This window comes from Chamaea fasciata, unplaced genomic scaffold (genome assembly GCF_029207755.1).
Source record: "Chamaea fasciata isolate MVZ Bird 193981 ecotype frontalis unplaced genomic scaffold, bChaFas1.0.hap1 SCAF_21, whole genome shotgun sequence".
Taxonomy (NCBI): Eukaryota; Metazoa; Chordata; class Aves; order Passeriformes; family Sylviidae; genus Chamaea; species Chamaea fasciata.
The window spans coordinates 4,747,954-4,766,479 of record NW_027094106.1 but is presented as its reverse complement, the minus strand read 5'-3'; the positions used below and the strand labels follow the sequence as shown (position 1 = coordinate 4,766,479).

The window sequence follows — 18,526 nt, the reverse complement described above, 5'->3', positions numbered from 1 at the left end:
GTTCACTGCCAAGGGAGTCAGAAATAAAAGCAAATCTTCTGGCAGTGTCTGTGTCAGCCTTGGTGCAATGCAGGAGTCAAGGCAGGATGAATTCCCTTCCACATGGAAGTGCAAGCCCAAGGATGCCTTATCAGGGGTGTGGGCCACAGCAAACCCCCCAGAGCACCAGCACCACCTGCATTGTGCTGCACTCGTGCTGCTGAGTGAAAAGGGGAATTTATTCCATCTGCTGCTCAAAAACATACATATTTTATGGCAATCTCACTTAGCAGGAATATCTTTTCGAACCATTTTCCAAATGTGATTTGTTGGAGACAGGAAGGTGCCATACCCAAGGAAATAAAAAATAATCTTGAGAGCAGCATTTCTGCTAAAACACCCTGGCGAGGTTTTCTTTCTACTTTTACAGCAGACACTGTTTTATGCATTTTAGTGGCAGTTTGGCTCCAAAAAAATGCTCAAATTCACTAACTCTTCCTCTACACACTTTAAAACCCAACACCACATTTCTGTGGAATAAATGATATTGATCCAGTCTAGATTCTTTAATAAAAGCTGCTATATTTTAGAAAGTACAGTTTTCTTGATTTATTGGTATTAGAAGTTTCTATATTTGACTTTCTTTCCCCAGGAAAAATAAGAAGTAGAAATCTGGAAGCACTATCAGCACTGTGAAGATGGAAAGAAAACCAATGGAATCGTCTGGCTCTTCCAAAGGGATAACAGAAGAAAAAATATATTAATTCTTCTTCTATAGCTTACACAACATAGTCCACACAAAAGGTCTCACATTTTCTTTCTCTTACCACCGCCAAAATCTAAGGATACCTATCCTTGAGTCTGCTTTTCAAATCTATATCCTCCCCTTTCAGATGAAAATACAATAACTCAGGATCAAACAACTGAAACCAAAGTTCTCCTCTTTTTGTTTTAAAAGTGAAAGGGCAGTTTTTTCTTTACAGAAAGCTCGAATTACAAAGCCTATTAGATTTTATTTTCTTTTAACCAGATGATCAGTGTATAAAGGCAGAAGAGAGATCTGGACACATCAATGACGCGAAGCCACAAATTTAGACTCAGTATTAAAATCTTAAAAAGAGTCCTGCTGTAATTAAAAAAAAGTTAAATATATTTAACATATTTAAATATTAAAATACATTTAAATATTTCTGTCTTCACAACCTAGGAGTTATTCTTTCCAACAAAAACCTCTGCCTTTCTCAGGCACAACGGGCTGATTCCAGGTTCCTGGATGAAGCACAGAGACAGAACAATAATTCATTTGAATAAATTTGTCGTCCCAAAAGATTCATTTTGGCGGCAGAACTTTGCTGCCATAAACACTTACTGGGAAGGTGTAAACTTGAAAAGGTACAGGAAAGTGCTAACCATAAATATTTGTCTAAAATAAACAGTCACACAACTGTAACTGCTGCGAATGCAGAAATGTATACTGGAGCTTCATTAACTTCCCTGATTGGAAATTAGAATATTCTGGGAATCAAACAATAAAAAATTCAAAGATGCTGTATCCCAAACTATGATAAATCATTTATTTTGACAAGTATGGGTAGTTTAGTTTTAATTATTTATTCTTATACTTCGTAGCATATCAGAAAATATGCAGTGATTTATTGTGCAAAATGAAATCTTAATAAAACGAGTCCCTTCACCAAACTACAGCATTATTAAATCTTCATGGAAATGCAGGGGGAACTCGTGGGTTATGTTATCAAGTTTTGTCATTGAGCTGCTGGGTTAATAAAGTGAAGAGGAGCCCTTCCTATTGTACTTGGCTCTATTATTCCCTCAGCTCCTGCACAGGCCTGAGCCACAGGATGAGGAGGGGATGGACAGGGGTTCTGCAGCCACGGCTCTCCTGCTGCCTGGGAGATGATGGAATTGCATCTTTTACCATGAAAACAACGGGGCTTTTGGCTTCAGACCTTACATCCCTCCTAAAGCTCCATGGCAGCAGCTAACAGCTCCTCTCGAGGCAGCTGCAGCTGGACCAGACGTTTTAATGCACTGGTTTTGCCTTTTTTTATATGCAAAGAAAAACCTCTCAGGACTTTCAAAGGGAAGGGTTACACCCACGTCACCCTCACAGTGGGTGTAACCTGGTGTACCCTGATCTCTGCCCGCCCTGCCATAAAACCCCACTGAAGATTGTGGATTAATGGCTCCTGGGTGAGCAGCTGAAGAAGAAGAGGCTGTCACCAGCCCCCACCTCCAGCAGCCACCTCTGTCCCAGCCAGGGATTAATTTCTCCCACTATTACATTTTGTGGGAAAATTCAGTTTACACCCTGTGTTAATGACACAATGGAGAGGGATGGAGCTTTGTGGTCACTACCCCTCCCTCTCTCTGAGCAGAAAATTGCAAAGCTCACTGGCATTTAAAGGCAATTATTCTGATGAGCCAGTAATTTGTTCTGGGGTTGGTATCATGTAAAGTAGCCCAGAAAACTCCTGCATGAAAAAACTTGAGGATCCAAGTGAGAAAAACCCGCTGGGAGAAGAGAGGTGATGCAGCTGAAGGTAAGAATGGTCCCTGCTTCACCCCACAGGACACGGGGGCAGGAGCCACAACATGGGCTCTGTGCTCATGGGTTTGATCTTTTTATGGACACCTGGACCAAGGGAGCACGTCCACCCCCTGTTCCTGCAGGACTGGAGGGGGAAAGGCACTCCCCACCTCTGAGGAGCCACAGAGCAGTCCTCACAACAGCAAAGGAAGTTGTGAAGTGCCAGCTCTGGATTTAAAAAGGGCAGTAATGGGGAAAGGCATTTTCAAGAAATGTCAGATTCACAAAAATGTACTATTTCCTTTTCCCATATTTTTCGTGGAAAGATGTAGACCTGTGCTCTGAATCCCAGTAGTTTGGGTCAGTGCTAATTCCAGAGCAGAAAACATCACATCCACACCAGCAAGGCAGTCCCTGAACAAAGCAGGAGTCGTGCTGAGCACTACTCTTTAAAGGTAGCCTTAATAATGGGGAATGAGCACTTACTGAAATGGTAAAAGGAAATGTTAATTTAACTATTAAATACATAATTAGGTTAAGTACTTGTTTCTGCAATTGTAACACTTCAGCCTGATGCAGACTCACTTTCTGGCCTGTGCAATGGATTTAATTTCTTTTTTTTTCTTTTTTTTTTTTTCAACTATGAAGAGGTAAAACACAGGAATTGCTGCTGCAAAGATTAGATATAATTCATCAAAGTGTTTTATAAAGGTAATGCATCACACAAGGCAAAGACTCTATGGGCACGTTTCAGCAAATGGGCTGAGCCACCGCAGCAGCTCCTGCTGCTCCCCAGGTGAACCTGCCCTTCCCTTCTCCAGCTCCTCCAAGGCCACAGAGTGTCTCTCATGGGGACACCAAGGGACTCTGTGGCCTTGGAGGAGCTGGAGAAGGGGCCCCAGTACAAGAAAGACACAGAACTGCCGGAGCAATTCCAGAGGACACCAAGGAACTGGAGCCAGGCTGGGAGAGCTGGGGATGCTCACCTGGAGAGAAGCTCCAGGGAGAGCTCAGAGCCCCTTCCAGGGCCTAAAGGGGCTCCAGGAGAGCTGGAGAGGGGCTGGGGACAAGGGATGGAGGGACAGGACACAGGGAATGGTTTCCACTGCCAGAGGGCAGTGAGAGATGGGATATTGGGAAGAAATTCTTCCCTGTGAGGGTGGGCAGGCCCTGGCACAGGGTGCCCAGAGGAGCTGTGGCTGCCCCTGGATCCCTGGCAGTGTCCAAGGGCAGGTTGGACAGGGCTTGGAGCAGCCTGGGACAGTGGAAGGTCCCTGACCATGGCAGGGGGTGGCACTGTAGGATCTTTAAGGTCCTTTCCAACCCAAACCATCCCATGATTCTGTGATTTTCAGTGGCTTCTCCCATGTTTTGTTGAGCTGCCTCAAGCTGCCAAAGCCACAGAGAACAAATGTGGACCCTCCATCCCAAATCCAGGCTTTCCTGCACTTCCTGAGCTCAGGGGGCTCAGTGAAGGGTCCCCCAGGTGCCAGAGATGCTGTTTGGGAGGGAATGGGACCACAGCAGGAGGAAGAAGAGAGGAAGATGGGGAAAGGGGAAACTGAATCCCCTCCTCTGGCCTTCCAACAGCTCAGATGAACAGCATGCTAGTTTAATGTACAGTCAGATTTTGCAGAATTACAACCAAACTAAGGGTTTTGCACGTTAGCAGTTATAAATTTTACCTAATTACAGGAAAAGCACCACAATGAAGTAAAAAAAACAAACCCGAAAAACAACCCACATTGCAGCTTTGTACCAGCTAGATAGAAAAATAGCATTTCTGGATAAATAGGTATAATCCATTTTAGGAGGCAAGAAGCAATTCAGAAATACCTGTTCTTTAACTACAGCCCCCTTTAGACTGAGGGAAAAAACCAGCTACTGGGTAAATCATTGCAAAATGTACTGTCTTTGCAAAAATCACAAAATAATTCTACCAAAACATTTTTAACACCTACATAATTTCTAAAAAGTCTACATATTTTCAAATAATTACTAGCACTTTCATAAATATTTAATGCTGTCTACAAAAGTTCTTTGACAGAACTAAAAACCCACTGTACAAGCACCGATTTGCTTTTTACTGACTAAATAATCAACTCAACAACTTACAAATATGACTTTGGCTTCATTAAGACAGTGAGATGCTGGAGTGTGTCCGGAGAAGGGAATGGAGCTGGGGAAGGGTCTGGAGCACCAGGAGTGGCTGAGGGAGCTGGGGGGGCTCAGCCTGGGGAAAAAAAGGCTCAGGGGGGATTTTCTCTCTCCCTACAACTGGAAGGGGGCTTTAGGTGAGGGTTGGGCTCTGCTCCCAAGTAGTGAGTGATAGGACATGAGGAAACAGCCTCAGGTTGCTCCAAGGGAGGTTTAGGTTGGGTATCAGGGAAGATCTCTTCATGGAAAGGGTTGTCCAGCCCTGCCACAGCTGGGATGGAGTCCCCACCCTCCAGGGATTTCAAAGCCCTGTGGATGCGGCCCTTGGGGACATGGGTTAGTGGTGGCCCTGGCGGGGCTGGGTGATGGTTGGACTGGATGATCTTGGAGGGCTTTTCCAGTGGAAATGATCCTGTGGTTTGTACTTTTTCCCATTTCCAAGAACTAATGTAAAGGCCAATAGCACTTGCTGTAGACTTGACAGCTGCAGGAGGGGAGTGTGGGGGCTGAAAGCTGATCTGGCAAAAGGGAAAAGACAAAACAAAACAGCAGCTGGAGCAGGGGGTACATTTTCAACAGGGATCAGTGACCTGGTCTGGCTCACACAACCACTGCTGACAGCAGGACCCAGGGAGGGGAAGGAGCTGCCACTATTCCTCCTGGAGTGGAGCTGCTCTCAGGTAAACTGCAGCTGGATTGCAAATCCACAGCCTGGGAGATCTGAGATTGCAGTCTCTGCCTGTATGGGCAGAGGGGTTAATGAAGCTCACTGATTAGCAAATGCCTGGCTGAGGTTTCCCTCTGTGAAACCATCACCCAGTGGCTTGTGGAATTTCCACTGTCATGGAATCCTGCCTGGCCACAACCATCTCCTCCACCACCTCACTCACTCAGAAGGGTTCTCTGCATGGCTCTTGGGTCTGGGTTTGTTAAAACTCAGTATTTCTGCCACTGGTGTCAGGAGCGTGTGCACTGTGAGGGATGGCCAGAGAGACATCTCACAGCCCAAATTAACATCTGCAGGAACAAATGGCAATTTCTTTGTGGTCCTGCACAGAAAGAACAGTCTGATCCAACCCTTGCTAAAAATTAATACGCCAATAAAACATAGCAGAAAAGGAAGGGGGGGGGAAAAGTCTGGAGAAGTCCCCAAAACCTGCAGCCCTGCCACAGCCACAGCCAGAGGCCCTTTAACTTGGGCAAACCATTCACCTGCACCTGAGCAGGGGCCAACACGATGGATTTAGAAACATAAAGCCAAGAATAACTACAGTGGGAAATGTAAGTTTAAATTATTAGAAGGTAAATATATGGCAAGCACTGCTCTACTGTGCACACAATCCTTACTGAGCATCCCTGAAGAGCTGTATTTTGCTCCAAATTTGCATATTTTCTTACTCCACGCAGTTATGGCTGCGAAGTGCATATAAAAGAACTGTCATGAAATCCAAAAGAGAATTAAAGAAAAGAATAATCAAAGTCACACTTAGAATTTTATGGGGGACTCATTTGAAATCCTACCTGATTCGCTCTTTCAAGGTCTGTCATGATCATCTCGATTTCATCAGCCCTGGGAGAACAAGAGAGCAGAAGTTTTGTTATCACACAGAGAACGGCTGCTGCACGAGCCCAGGCACACAAACACCACCAGTTGTCAATATTTATCTGTAAAAGGACACAGCAGGACTGAGCAGCTCATCTCCTGACTGGTGAGATCCTCTGGAGTTTTCTGGACCAGCCTGCAAATCTCCAATTCCTTTGCCTGCTCCCCGTTTTGCCATGCAATGGGCAAATTGATATCTGAGCATGTTCATTGGATCTTTGAAGGTCTTACTCCCCCAAATTCCAGGCAGTGTCATTTTTCAAACACGTAAAGGTGCTTCCCAAGTGATAATTATGGAGAAATCAAAGATTGCAGCTCTTCAATCAACTCCCCAAATACACAAAAGCAACCAGCTACTCTTTTGTTTCAGTGTGCCCAGAAGTTTGATTTTAATTTTGCTAAAAAAAAATATATATATATATATATCAAGAGGTCAAAGAGACCAAGAAATTCAATTCTACATTACGTGGAAGAGAGGGTTTTTTTGACACGAATTTATCAAACTCTAAATTTAGACTCCTAATGCACTTTGCAAAACTGAACTGGAAAGTCAAAGGGTTGAAAACTATACAAATAGTCAAGGAAAAAAAGAGATCCTTCAGGTCTCCATGTTAGGGAGCAGCTCCCAGACCTGACCCCCTCAAAAATCAGCATTTCTAATACTTCATAAATGGAGCCAATCCTTCCCCAATCTTTAAGCAATCTTTTCTTATCTTCATGCTCAGTCATGGGCAAATATTTCCCACTCAGGCTCTCACCTGGGAAAGGTACCAGGAGAATGGGCTGACAGCCCTAAAGAATGTTCCGTATCAATATAAGAAGACATATTATTCTCCCCAGACATTTTGCCTGTCTTGTACGCCTGGAGCATATGGAAGCAATAAACACTGTCCTCATCTCCTCTGAACAGCAGCTTTACCAGCAAGTCCTTTTGCAATCTGCCAACACCATAATGTCTGGTTTTTGTTTTTAATCTGTAGCAGATCATTATGAGTAAAAGCTGTGAAATACTGGAATCCCCTTCCTCTGCCCATGCAGAAAAGTCAGGATTTGTTTTCCTGCTGGTTCCCACAGAAGATCCATTTCCCTGTGCAGGTGTTTGTTAGGAAGGTTGGTTAATTGAAGTACATCAGGGCTCTGGCACACTCCACACTGGATCATTACCGTGAATATTGACTTATTCCTCAACAGCATTTTAGGTTTTTGGGTGTACACTTAGGGAAAATGCAGCAAAAGATCATAATAAGTAAATGTGCACGTATATAAATTAATGGAAAATTATTTTTAATTACGGCCTTTAATGTTGTTGAGGCAACGTGAACTGCCTTCTGAAAATGTCTTTTGGACAATAATGGAAAAGAGATTAGCATGTGTTTTCTTGTGCAGGAGAAGCTAATGTGCTCTTATACTGGGCAGAAATCCTGCACACCATGTTTGGAATTAATAAATAATGGTCATTACTTACTGAACTGAACAACCACTGCCTGGGCAAAAAAGGATTCAAGGGAGTAGCCACGAGACTGACCCGGGCACATTAACATCAGCCTGCAATAACACTTTCCATCTCTTTAGCCTCTGCAGTTGTGAAACATCTTTTGCTTCAGACTCCAGGCCTGAAAAACTTACTAACTCACTTATGGAAATGACAATATTTAATGTAAAAAGATGTCCCAAAGCCCATGCAAGTGACCCCACTGTATATCAGTAAGAGAGATAAGAGGGAAGAGAGCATCCCAACACACTAAAAAGATGCTTCCCAGCATTTCACAAATATTTTAGCCAGGATAGTTTAAGGATCCTCTTTGTAAAAGCTTCTGCATTTGGGCTCAATTTATGTGTGAATGCCTCAGGTTACATGGAGCCAGTAAATGAAGTCTGGGTTATGTCACACGGCACCCAGAGCAGAGCTGGGAATGTCCCATCCCAGCATGCCAGCTCCAGCTGAAGCCAATCCAGCTTCCTCTCCTTCCCTGGAAAATAAAATCCCTGCATTCCCACCCAAACAGGGGGTGCCAGCTATCAGCCAAAGGTCTGGAACAACACAGCACCTGAGAGGAGTGAAAGACTCAAAAGCAAAATCCCCTGTGACTGGGAGAGGAAGGGTGCCTGGCTTTGGGAGCAGAAGGTGGGCTTTCAGCTCAGCCAGGGAAACTCTCTTTTTTTCTGGCAGAAAGGAAGATGAGTCTGATGGAGAAAAGAGGAGTGGGACGGGGTGGAAGTGTGAGGGAGTCTGGACCCATCCAAGGACCATCAGCCACCTTGAAAGGGGCAAGGTAAGGAGAGCCAGAGGTCAGGAAACTGGAGAAGACAGAGGAGCAAGGGAAGGAATCTGAGGCCAATAGACTAAGGGGAGAGGGGACCAAGAGCAGTAAAGCAGAGGAGCACCCCGAGCCACAGGAAAAGTGGGTGCCTGCCAGGGAAACACAAGATGGTGATGGAAAAACAAGGTAGAAAGACTCAACCCTGCATTTAAAATGGAGAGAAATATTAATACTGGTATTTGTGTCCAATTTTGGCCGGGGTCAGGATTTAAGAGCTCTATTACAGCACTGGGATACACAGCCAATTACAAAAAAAAAAGCAACTGAGGATATAGAATGCCATAAAAATGACATTTGTGCCCTTCAGCGTGCGCAGATAATTCTGACTGAATCCAGTAAAGTGTCAAACTGTAGCCAAAGGCAAAATTGTCCCTTTGTCCTTGTATCCAGACACACCAGCTGACTGATCCTGAACTCCCCTTCCCCTCCTACGTTTTTTTTCTCCCAATATTTTCAGCACACCTAATAAAAGGATGCAACATCTCCAAAAAAATTCAAGTAAACACCTCCAGCCTAGGAGCCTGCACACCGATGGAGGGTAATGCTGCAACCATAAACGTTATCTTTAAGTAAAGTAATGAATTAAATTACTCTGTATTCTTTCCTAGCACAAGTGTCAACAGCATTCAGGAGAATCTTCAAAAGGAATTCAGGCTTTTCATTTTAAAAGCTCGACTACCACATCAGTAGCTGGCACTCAGCAGCCTAAAATCACTTATTTGAGAAAGTCTCTAATAGCTGCATTCACTGTTTGCTCAGCACAAGTATTTATTATAAAATAAATTACAGTTCTCACACCTTTTATGCACTCACAGAAACAACCTGCATTGATTTATTGTTTACAAAGGACTGTGTCAAATTCAGACCTGTCAGGCACGAGGCAGCTCTGCTTGGCTCACTGAATGAGTCCCACACAGGTCATTTTTGATGTATTCACCCTCCACTACATTTGCTCATTTTCAGCCCTTCCTATTTCAATATTTCTCTTTATTTCAATGGAACAACTTGGCAGGCAAAGCACCATCCAGCTCCAGGCTTGTCTTGCAGGTTTGCACTGAAAATCTGATGGGAATCTTGAAGGGAATTTGGAAGGGACCTTGGAAAATCACCTTGTTCCACCCCTGCCAAGGGCAGGGACACTTGCCACTGTCCCAGGCTGCTCCAGCCTGGCCTTGGACACTCCCAGGGATCCAGGGAGAGCCACAGCTTCCCTGGGCACCCTGTGCCAGGGCCTGCCCACCCTCCCTGGGAAGAATTTCTTCACCCAAGTAACAAAATTTTGGCTACCCAGAATCCACCTGTGACCGAAGTCACCCCACGTGAACTAAACTGACTTTTCGGAGCCAGAGATCTGAGTATTTCCCTTTTTACTTTCTTTATTCCTGAAGGAGCACACACCTTGGCCCCTCATGAATATCTCAATTTCCCCATCGCCCCAAGCGCTGAAGGCAAGGAGAAAAGTTCTTTCTTCAGATCCAGAGAATGAGGGTAATTAACAACAAGAAGATATTTTGCTCAAATACACTGATATTTATGGTGGGTTACACCAGATTTCCACATTGTGACCCAACATTTATCAGGTTTGGTCGAGGGTGATACCTTCTAAACATTAACACAGATCATGAGAAGAAGAGTGGGGAAAAGCTGTTTTCAGGAATAAATGTTATCTACCCAGTGTTTTTTGCATTCCACAGATAATATAATCATTTATCTGATCTAGTTTCTTGTAATCTCCGTGGCAGAGGAAAAGTAATCATGTAAGCAAGACAGTTCTTCAGGGTGTATTACAGCTTGTTCTAAGTTTCAACGTTTTTAGACTAAGGAATTTAGGAAATCAAATTTTAAGCCCAAGCACTTGGAGCTACAAAATCAGCATCGCCACGTAAAAAGAATCTGAACTGTTGGAACAGTGTGACCATGAAATATTCTATTATTTCTTGTCTCGGTGCTGTGTTTGAAGTGAGAAACAAAATGCATTAAAAGCTATGGATTTTACAAGGTATAAGCTTTTACCAGTCATGAAACAGCCCTCAAAGCTAACATGCCATCTATAAAAAACAACTTAAGGAGTTGAAAAAAAGAACCCCAAACCACCCCACTTTTCAATTCAATTGCTTAGGGAAAATAAAAAGTGCAGAAAGGCTCGATTTTCATTTTAAGATCGAGAAAACCGATTAGGTTTGAACAGCACAACAAGTCAGCAAATTCAAGGGTTGGTAACTGGAAGAAGCTCAGTTCTTTTTCTAAATAAAATTAAATCAGACGAAAACTCTGAACACCACGAAGTTATTTAGATGCAAGCAAGAAGAATCTGGACTTTATGATTAAAATCCACTTGATCCAAGCCCTTCATTTAGCTACTAGCTTAAAGAGGCAGAAACAATTCCTTTTTTATTAACATGACAAGTGAATGGTTTGCCAAATCTTGTGGCTACAGCCCCCTAAACATTCAAACTTACTCAACCTTGAAGGAAACTGCTGTTGGATTCTTTATACATGGAAGGACTGAAAAATACAGATGACACTTTGGAAACTGCAGTCAGTGGCGTGGCCAAGAAACTTCCCTACCAGGGCAGATTAATACTTTGGTTTGGCAAAGCCAAACAACATTTTTTTTTTACCCCCCCCTACATTTGTTTTCTTTATAAACATGTAAAAGTTTACTAGTCAGAGCAAACGGTATATGGAGCCAGTGGGGCTTGTTAAAATGTTCTAATTACCCAAACATTTACACAGGCAATTTCAAACTAAAAGCAGACATTATCAACTAATGTGCATTTATGTTTAATTAAGGAAAAAAAAAAAGATAAAAATCCTCCTTGTAACATATATCCGTGATCGGCACAGAGCAGATTTTGGCCAAATTAGGTAAACAGCTCAGCCTCTTAAAGTTACAGGCAGTGCAACCCAGCACTTGGCCAGCACAGGGCAAAAAATGTGAGGTTATTTGGGAGATTTGGGAAGGGAAGAAAAGAAGAACAGGGGCCAAAACATTTAAAGAAGAAAAAAAAAAAGAGCAAAAGGCAGTGCAGTGAATTTTTTTTTCAAGTTTCAATGAAATTTTTATCAGGGAAGGTTCCTGGGTCTAGGAAGCAATTTCGGATCACTAAACAATGGCAGAATTGCCTGCAGCCCAATGATCACGGCATTCACTCAGGGCACAAGAGCATTCCAGCATTTGAATATGCAATTTTATTTTTTTCTTTAAGCAAAGCAGAGGGATGAAAAACTCCCTACCCAAATTCAAAGCACTTCCTAAGCTCAGCTGTGGATGCCCTCAGCTAATCCCTGCTCCTCAGCGACCTGCCAAGGTGCCCAGGATTTTTTGCCTAATTTCTAGGAAAAAAAGAAACCAACAAACACTTTCTTAGAAAGTTTCCAAAGGAAGATAATATAAAAAAGCCATTAATTTCACTTTTTGGCACTTAATGAGTATCGCTGTACACACATTTACGTGTTTTTTAGAATTCATAATTATTCCAATCCAACAAACATCCACAGAGGATTAATTCACCTTTACTGCCAGTACAAGATGGAATATTGGGCAGAAGGGTTGTACAAATAACAATATAAAACTGATTCCAGCATAACATGTCAAAGGGGAAGATCTCACACACTTTTCACTGCTAAGTTCTCAAATCTACTTTTCAAATTGCAAGAGCTATAGGTTAATATTTTCTTTCAGAGCAACCCTCTACGGATCTTCAGATCAGATAATCCTTTTTCCAGTGTCATATAAATCCAAGCCTCTTGTAAAAGAATTTCTCTGTTCAGGGATTCATAAATCCACCAAGTTTAGTAATGAACTGGGTGTTTCCTTTCCTAGGAACTCAATTGAAGAAAAAAAAAAATCCCCTCTCTGCTAAGCAGTGGAAGACTGGAGGTTTAAATCGAGAGATCAAAGGCAGGCTGGGTTCAGGTGCTCAGTGATTACACCCAACGTCATCTGCACTAATCTGGGAGTGGGGAAATGTCCACTGGACACTGCCCAGACCCCTCTGTGCAGACACCCTGCACTAAATCAAGTTCCTCCCTCAGCAAAAAGCAGAGAGACCCAAGGTTTTTCCCATCTTTTTGTTGTTGTTTTATTCGAATCCATCCCGGTTTCCTCTCGCTGCCCCCGCACACGGATCCAGGGAAATAAATCTCAGGGAAGGATTCCTCATTAAGCACACCAGGATTGAGCAGCCACACCAGCTGCAGGTATGATCTTCAAATAAACCAGGGTCTGGGCGCTTGAAAGGTGTCAAGTGATCATCAAATATTGAAAAAGGTTAAAGAAACTGCTTATAAAGCCCAGGGTACTGAGCAGCATCCTGACAAAACAGGAATCATCTCAATCATTAGAGAGAAAAGACCCTATAGAATAAAACATCTTTCAGTCCATCAGAGAAGTGCTTTCCAAGAAAACCTGCACAGCACTTTGTTTTCTCTTCATGTTTTAAGTCAGGATTTCAGGGATAAAACAATCATGTTTGCAATTATAAAGTTTTAAAGACAACAGAAATCGGCTTTATTCCAGTGATACATGAGGGAACAGTTTCTAAAGATCATCAGTGTTTTCTTAATCATTTCTGGAGAGAGATTGGTATGACTGACACTAATTGATATGCTCAATAAAAGGCAAAGAGGAAAATGAGAATTATATGTTACAGATAACATCAACTCACAGCACCCCAGAGCTGCAATTCCCACAGAGTCACACACACACAACCTTGGCACACTTGGCAAACCAGAGAACACTTAATGTAAGCAGCTGGAGGAAAGAAAAGATGTACTGGCTGGATTAAAAAAAAACCAACCCCAATATTTAAACAGATGATCCATCATTTTTATTTGATGGCAATCCTATTTTCTTATGTGGCACATACTTGCACATGTTGCACCACGGCCAGTATGAATTTTGGCTCCCCAGATTGTTTAACCCTTCATTTAAAAAACCTCTTACTCAGCTCTCTTTGTGTTTTTCTCTCCCTAGGAACAGTTCTCTGAACTCCATGACCAGCAATCATGCTGCCTGTCACAAAAAAGGAAAAGAAATGCAATAGATCCTTTTTCTCCTGATCAGATATTTTTCTTTCAGTGTGTTTTTGCTTCACCCTGCAAAGCCCTGTGAGTTGCATTAAGTTCAGAAATTAGGAGTGTCCAGATTTGGATCATTCTGGGTTTCCTCCCATCTCAGAGCACTGATCCCAATCCTTTGGGCCACAGTGGAGTTCAAAGAAGGTGCTGAAACTCAAGACAATTTTTTGCACCTGAAATTTGCAGAAACAAATAATCTTGTCTAAAAAATCCATTTTTCACCAACTCCTGAGGGAAATTTGCATGGAAAATTGGTGGGAAACTTGGAACCTCTGGAGCTGTGGGTTCCAGACTGCAGGTTCTACACTGGGACGCAAGCAGAGACCCTGCAATTCCATCCTGCTGCGATCCTTCGACCTGCCTTTATGGAGAAGAGCAAGGAAGAACATCCTGATCTTTAATTTTTCACGTATTTATGTCAGAATCCCACCCACACTGAGGCCCTGAGATTGAGGTGCTGCAGCAGCACAAGGCCCAGCAGATTTGCAGGATGGAGTCCTCAGGGTAGGGAACAAAACCTCCAGTTTGTGCCTGAATGTTTGTGCTCAGCTTTAGACAAACACTCCCAGCACTGCCCTGGGAAGCAGGAGCCATTCCTGATGTGACAGAATTTCCTAACAACGCGAGATGACACGGATGCAGCAAACTCCCAATTTCCTCGTGCCTCCTGGTACAAATTGAAAGAGCTTCCTGCAATTCCCCTCTCCTGACTTCAGCTGACTCAATAACACACCAGAATTTGAACACAGGCACCCTTCCCTCTCCCCTCCTTGCACTCAAAGCACATCAAACCCATGGAATTACTCCTGACTTGGCCTTGAGCAGCCAACACGATGTCAATTTTACATGTTTTATAAAGCAACAGCATGTAGAAAGCAACTCAAATGCAGGTCATATCAAGCATGTGACCCACAGAGCAATCAAAGACTGCCTGAAACTGTCATTCAAGGTTCAATCAGCTTCTTGCAGGAAAAATGAAACATCTGTGGCCCAGAGAATTAAGTTATGTATTGCATAATTCATCTGGTGTCTGCCACAGCAGCCATTTTAATGCTCTAGTGATAAACATGTTTGATTATTTTTGTTTTGTTTCCTGTCGCCTCCATGGTATTTCTATTTATCCACCCACACCACAATGCAGAATGGAGATAACAAAATATACAAAACAGCGTTATAGTCAGCTGATAAGATGTGGGATATCAGCAGCCTTATTAATCACATCTAGGCAGCAGCACTGCTAAACCTCATGTTCCCTGAACTGTCCTCATTTGGGGTCTTTTGGGTTCTCTCTGTAGTTAGATTCGCTGATGAAACCATTGTTTCCTGAGAACCCAAACATTTGGATCGAGCTTTAGAGGTTTTTCTATTAGGAAAACTGCTCTCCTCATACACAAAGCAAGTTCCTCACTGGTTCCCAGCTTCTCCATCCCCTCCGTTTTTCTGATCCCGACACAAGCAGGACGAATGTGCATCTCACACCAGACACTGGATCCTTTTCCACTCCCTTATTCCACTGGTGGGTTTGTGGTCCACGCTGGCAGAGACTCTAGTTCACCCTTTACAAGTCATTTTGGGACGCGATTGTTTTATTAATGGTAACTTAGTTCACTTTACTCCCAAATCTGTAAATCCTGACACTTCCCTGATTTCCAGAACACATTCCTGCAGGGCAGGTGGGGACTTGGGAGGCTCTGGGTCCATTCCCTGCTCTCTGGGTGTTTATTCCCCTTGCCAGGAGTCGAGCATTTGAGCAGTCTGCTCACACAACTTCAGCTGGCAGTTAATTTGTTCTCCAATTAAACATCATCTGAGGGAGATTTAATAGACTTTAACAGACTTGGGTGAGAGCGATTTGCTCCAAAAAGCAGCGTTGAACCGCATGCTGTAAGAAATCCAGTCCAAGGCTGGGTTTTAACTGGAAAAGAAAGAAAGAAACCCAAGGAGCGGCCTCTGAAGTGGTGGGATCAGGTGGTTTCTGCCCCATTTTTGTGATTGTGGGATTCCTGCCGTGAGGAAATCCTCCCTGCACAGAGCAGGTGCATGGCAGAGCCTGCTCTGCTGGGAGCAGCTTCACCTGCCAGCCAGAGCTGCTTCCCGAGGTGCTGCTGATGGAGGTGAGGCAGGGATAAAAAACATCCTCCCCAGGGCCCAAACAAAGCTCTGCTTCCCACTGATTGTCCCCACGAAGTTGTTCAGACAGCACCCGCCGTAACAACACCCGCTGTGCCATCTGGGCCTTTTTAGCTGCCCCCCATTGCTGCGTCCTCCTGCGACATCTCCAGGTCCCTCCCTCAATGTCCCCTCTTCACCTCCCACCCACAAACTGTAGGAAAATACAGATTCAAGGCCCCCTCCAGCCATGGAGACACGGCTGATGAACCTGCAGCCCTGAAATGGGTTTTCTGCCTGCCCTTCCTCCCATTCCCAGCTCCTACAGGCTCCACCAGAGCTCCCCGTGCCGGGGATTTCTAATGCTGTTAATTACTGCCCAAGTCAATCAGCAGCTTCCAAGTTAATTCAGGAGGGGAACTGAGGAGCTGCAAGCAGTGAAACAGAGCTCGGGGAAGCTCCATTTCCTTTGGAAACTGGGATAAAGGCTGTGGTCCTGCAGGGCTGTGGATGCACAAACAGCCTCGCTCTGCTCCCAGCAGCAGAACCTGCCACGTTTTCAGAACTTGCCCCCCCCCAGCTTTTTTTTTTTAAATTTTACTTGAAAAAAATGTATAACAAAGTATAAAATAAAAGCTTCCTAAAAGAGCAGATCTTATTAATTCTGCTTCTACAACTTATGTAAGCTCTTTTACAATTGTTTCTTCAGCTAACTAAATAGAGTTTATTTATATATATTTAATAATAATTTCATTTTAATTTTATATAATAAATTTAAATTATTATTAAATAGATAAATGAAACAAAATTATATATTTTATATATTTAATAATTATAATTTAAAATAATAACAGTAGTAGTATTCTACTCTACTACTAACATACTATACTAGTACTCTACTACTATTCTACTATTATAGTAGTATTCTATTCTGCTACTACTAGAAGTAGTAGTAGTTTGATATTTGGAAAATAAAAACCTTGCAATGATTCACCTATTTTTACTTATGGAGTTAAAATAGATGATTTAGCCAAAATTAGAAACCTTAATTGCAGGCATCTTAAGTGTCATTCTCTTCTATTGGAATGGCAATATTTTAGATTGAAGAATCAGCAGGAGGAATTGTCTGTGCTTTGATTAAAGTTCCTCTAAAAATACACACAAATATTTAAATTTACTTAATAATATCACTGCAGTTACAATGTGTAAAATAAGGACAAATATCTTGCCAAGGATATGGGAGGGATTGCTGTCTTTTTGAGGTTTTTTTTGTTTGTTTGTTTTTATTAGAATCACCATGTCACATTGGAAAAATCCATTTAGGTTTTGAGCAGTTACAACCCCAAAATGAACAATCTTCCCTCATCCTAGACCACTGCCAAAATCACAGATTTCCCTGTGTTTGTTTTCTTTAGAGCAAAAACAACCTCGAAAAATTGGAGACTGTTCAGAATTTTCGCTGTATCAACATCCATATTCCAGATTAATCTTTAGGAGCTTCTTTCCAGAGACACTCAGCATCTCCTCTCCTCCTTAACCACAGAGAGAGCTGAGGAGATCAGTAATTTGGAAAAATTATGTATCGAATGATTTCTGCCCTTATCCCCCTTATTTATTCTGTGTCTTAGTCCATCACTGTAAGGACCTATAAAAGCTTTTCTCTAACTCCCCCCCGTTTATCTTCAGCGCAACAGCTTGAAGTCAGTTTGAAAGTGCGAGAGCACAGCCAGAATTGTGTGTACAGGTGTCACTGCACAGGCACAGAGCAAAGGGAAATTACTCGTTCCCAGCAGAGCAGTGACAGACCCTCAGCTCCTGCCCTGTGAGAACAGCAATCCCCCAGGGACTGAACAGGGAGCAGGGGAAATACCCACCCTAAAGAAGGGGAAGCCAGACCTGTTCCAATCACAGCCCAAATGCCCGAGTTCATTAATTATCTGTGCCTTTACCCAGTCTGACCTGGCAACTGTTGCTGTGGAGGGCGAGACAACACCCTGCATGGCCTTTTGAAGGATTTATTGCCAGGAAACACAATGAATGTGTCCACCAGGCCAATAATCTCCACTTTACTGTTTCTTACCAAGCACATTAACCAACAGGCACTCCAATACAACAATATCCTGCTTTCATTGTCAATCCACCTGTAGCAGCTGGACAGTGGTTTATGGGCAACACACAAAGGCATTATTTAGTGACGGAATATGCATTAAAATGCAACCTTCTTCTGCCTTTCTCAGTGTAAAGGACATACATGTTGTGCAGAAGAAAAGCTGAACACTGCAGTATCACAGCATTCAGGTGGGAGATGTATTTGGAGAATGCTTTAGATGCTCTTGGCTTAGAAATGAACACAGGTGATGTGCCCATTCTCTGTTAGCTTCTCAAGCAAGTTATTTCCTTCTGGCTATTGAAAATAGCATTACATGGTCTTTGATAAAGGCAACTGATGTCCTTCTATTCAATAAAGGGAATGAAAATTGCAGAAAGCACAATGGAGATGTGTTTATTCCATATTTTGAGTAGGTTTTACTTTTCCCAGGAGCTATGCTGAAGATTAACAACCAGGATGATTGCTGTCTTTATAATAATGTATTCAATTACCAATATGGTTTTCTCTCTGCCCAATTTGTTCCAGCTTTGCTCTGAATGGAGACACCACTCCTTGTCAAATGGCAATCACGTCAGCACTTTGCAGCTTCACTTTAGAGCTATCAACAGCATCAATCT

At 42.9% G+C, this 18,526-nt stretch overlaps 1 protein-coding gene across 6 annotated transcripts in view; it reads right to left on the bottom strand.

The window, feature by feature from the left end:
• The window catches only part of CUX1 (cut like homeobox 1), a 268,820-nt gene that overhangs the window by 94,394 nt on the left and 155,900 nt on the right, over window positions 1-18,526 (bottom strand). For all 6 annotated transcript variants that reach the window (XM_066202184.1, XM_066202180.1, XM_066202181.1 and 3 more), the window contains exon 9: window positions 6,206-6,254. In XM_066202184.1, the coding sequence (XP_066058281.1) occupies window positions 6,206-6,254 (49 nt within the window). The remainder of the gene's footprint in view (window positions 1-6,205; window positions 6,255-18,526) is intronic.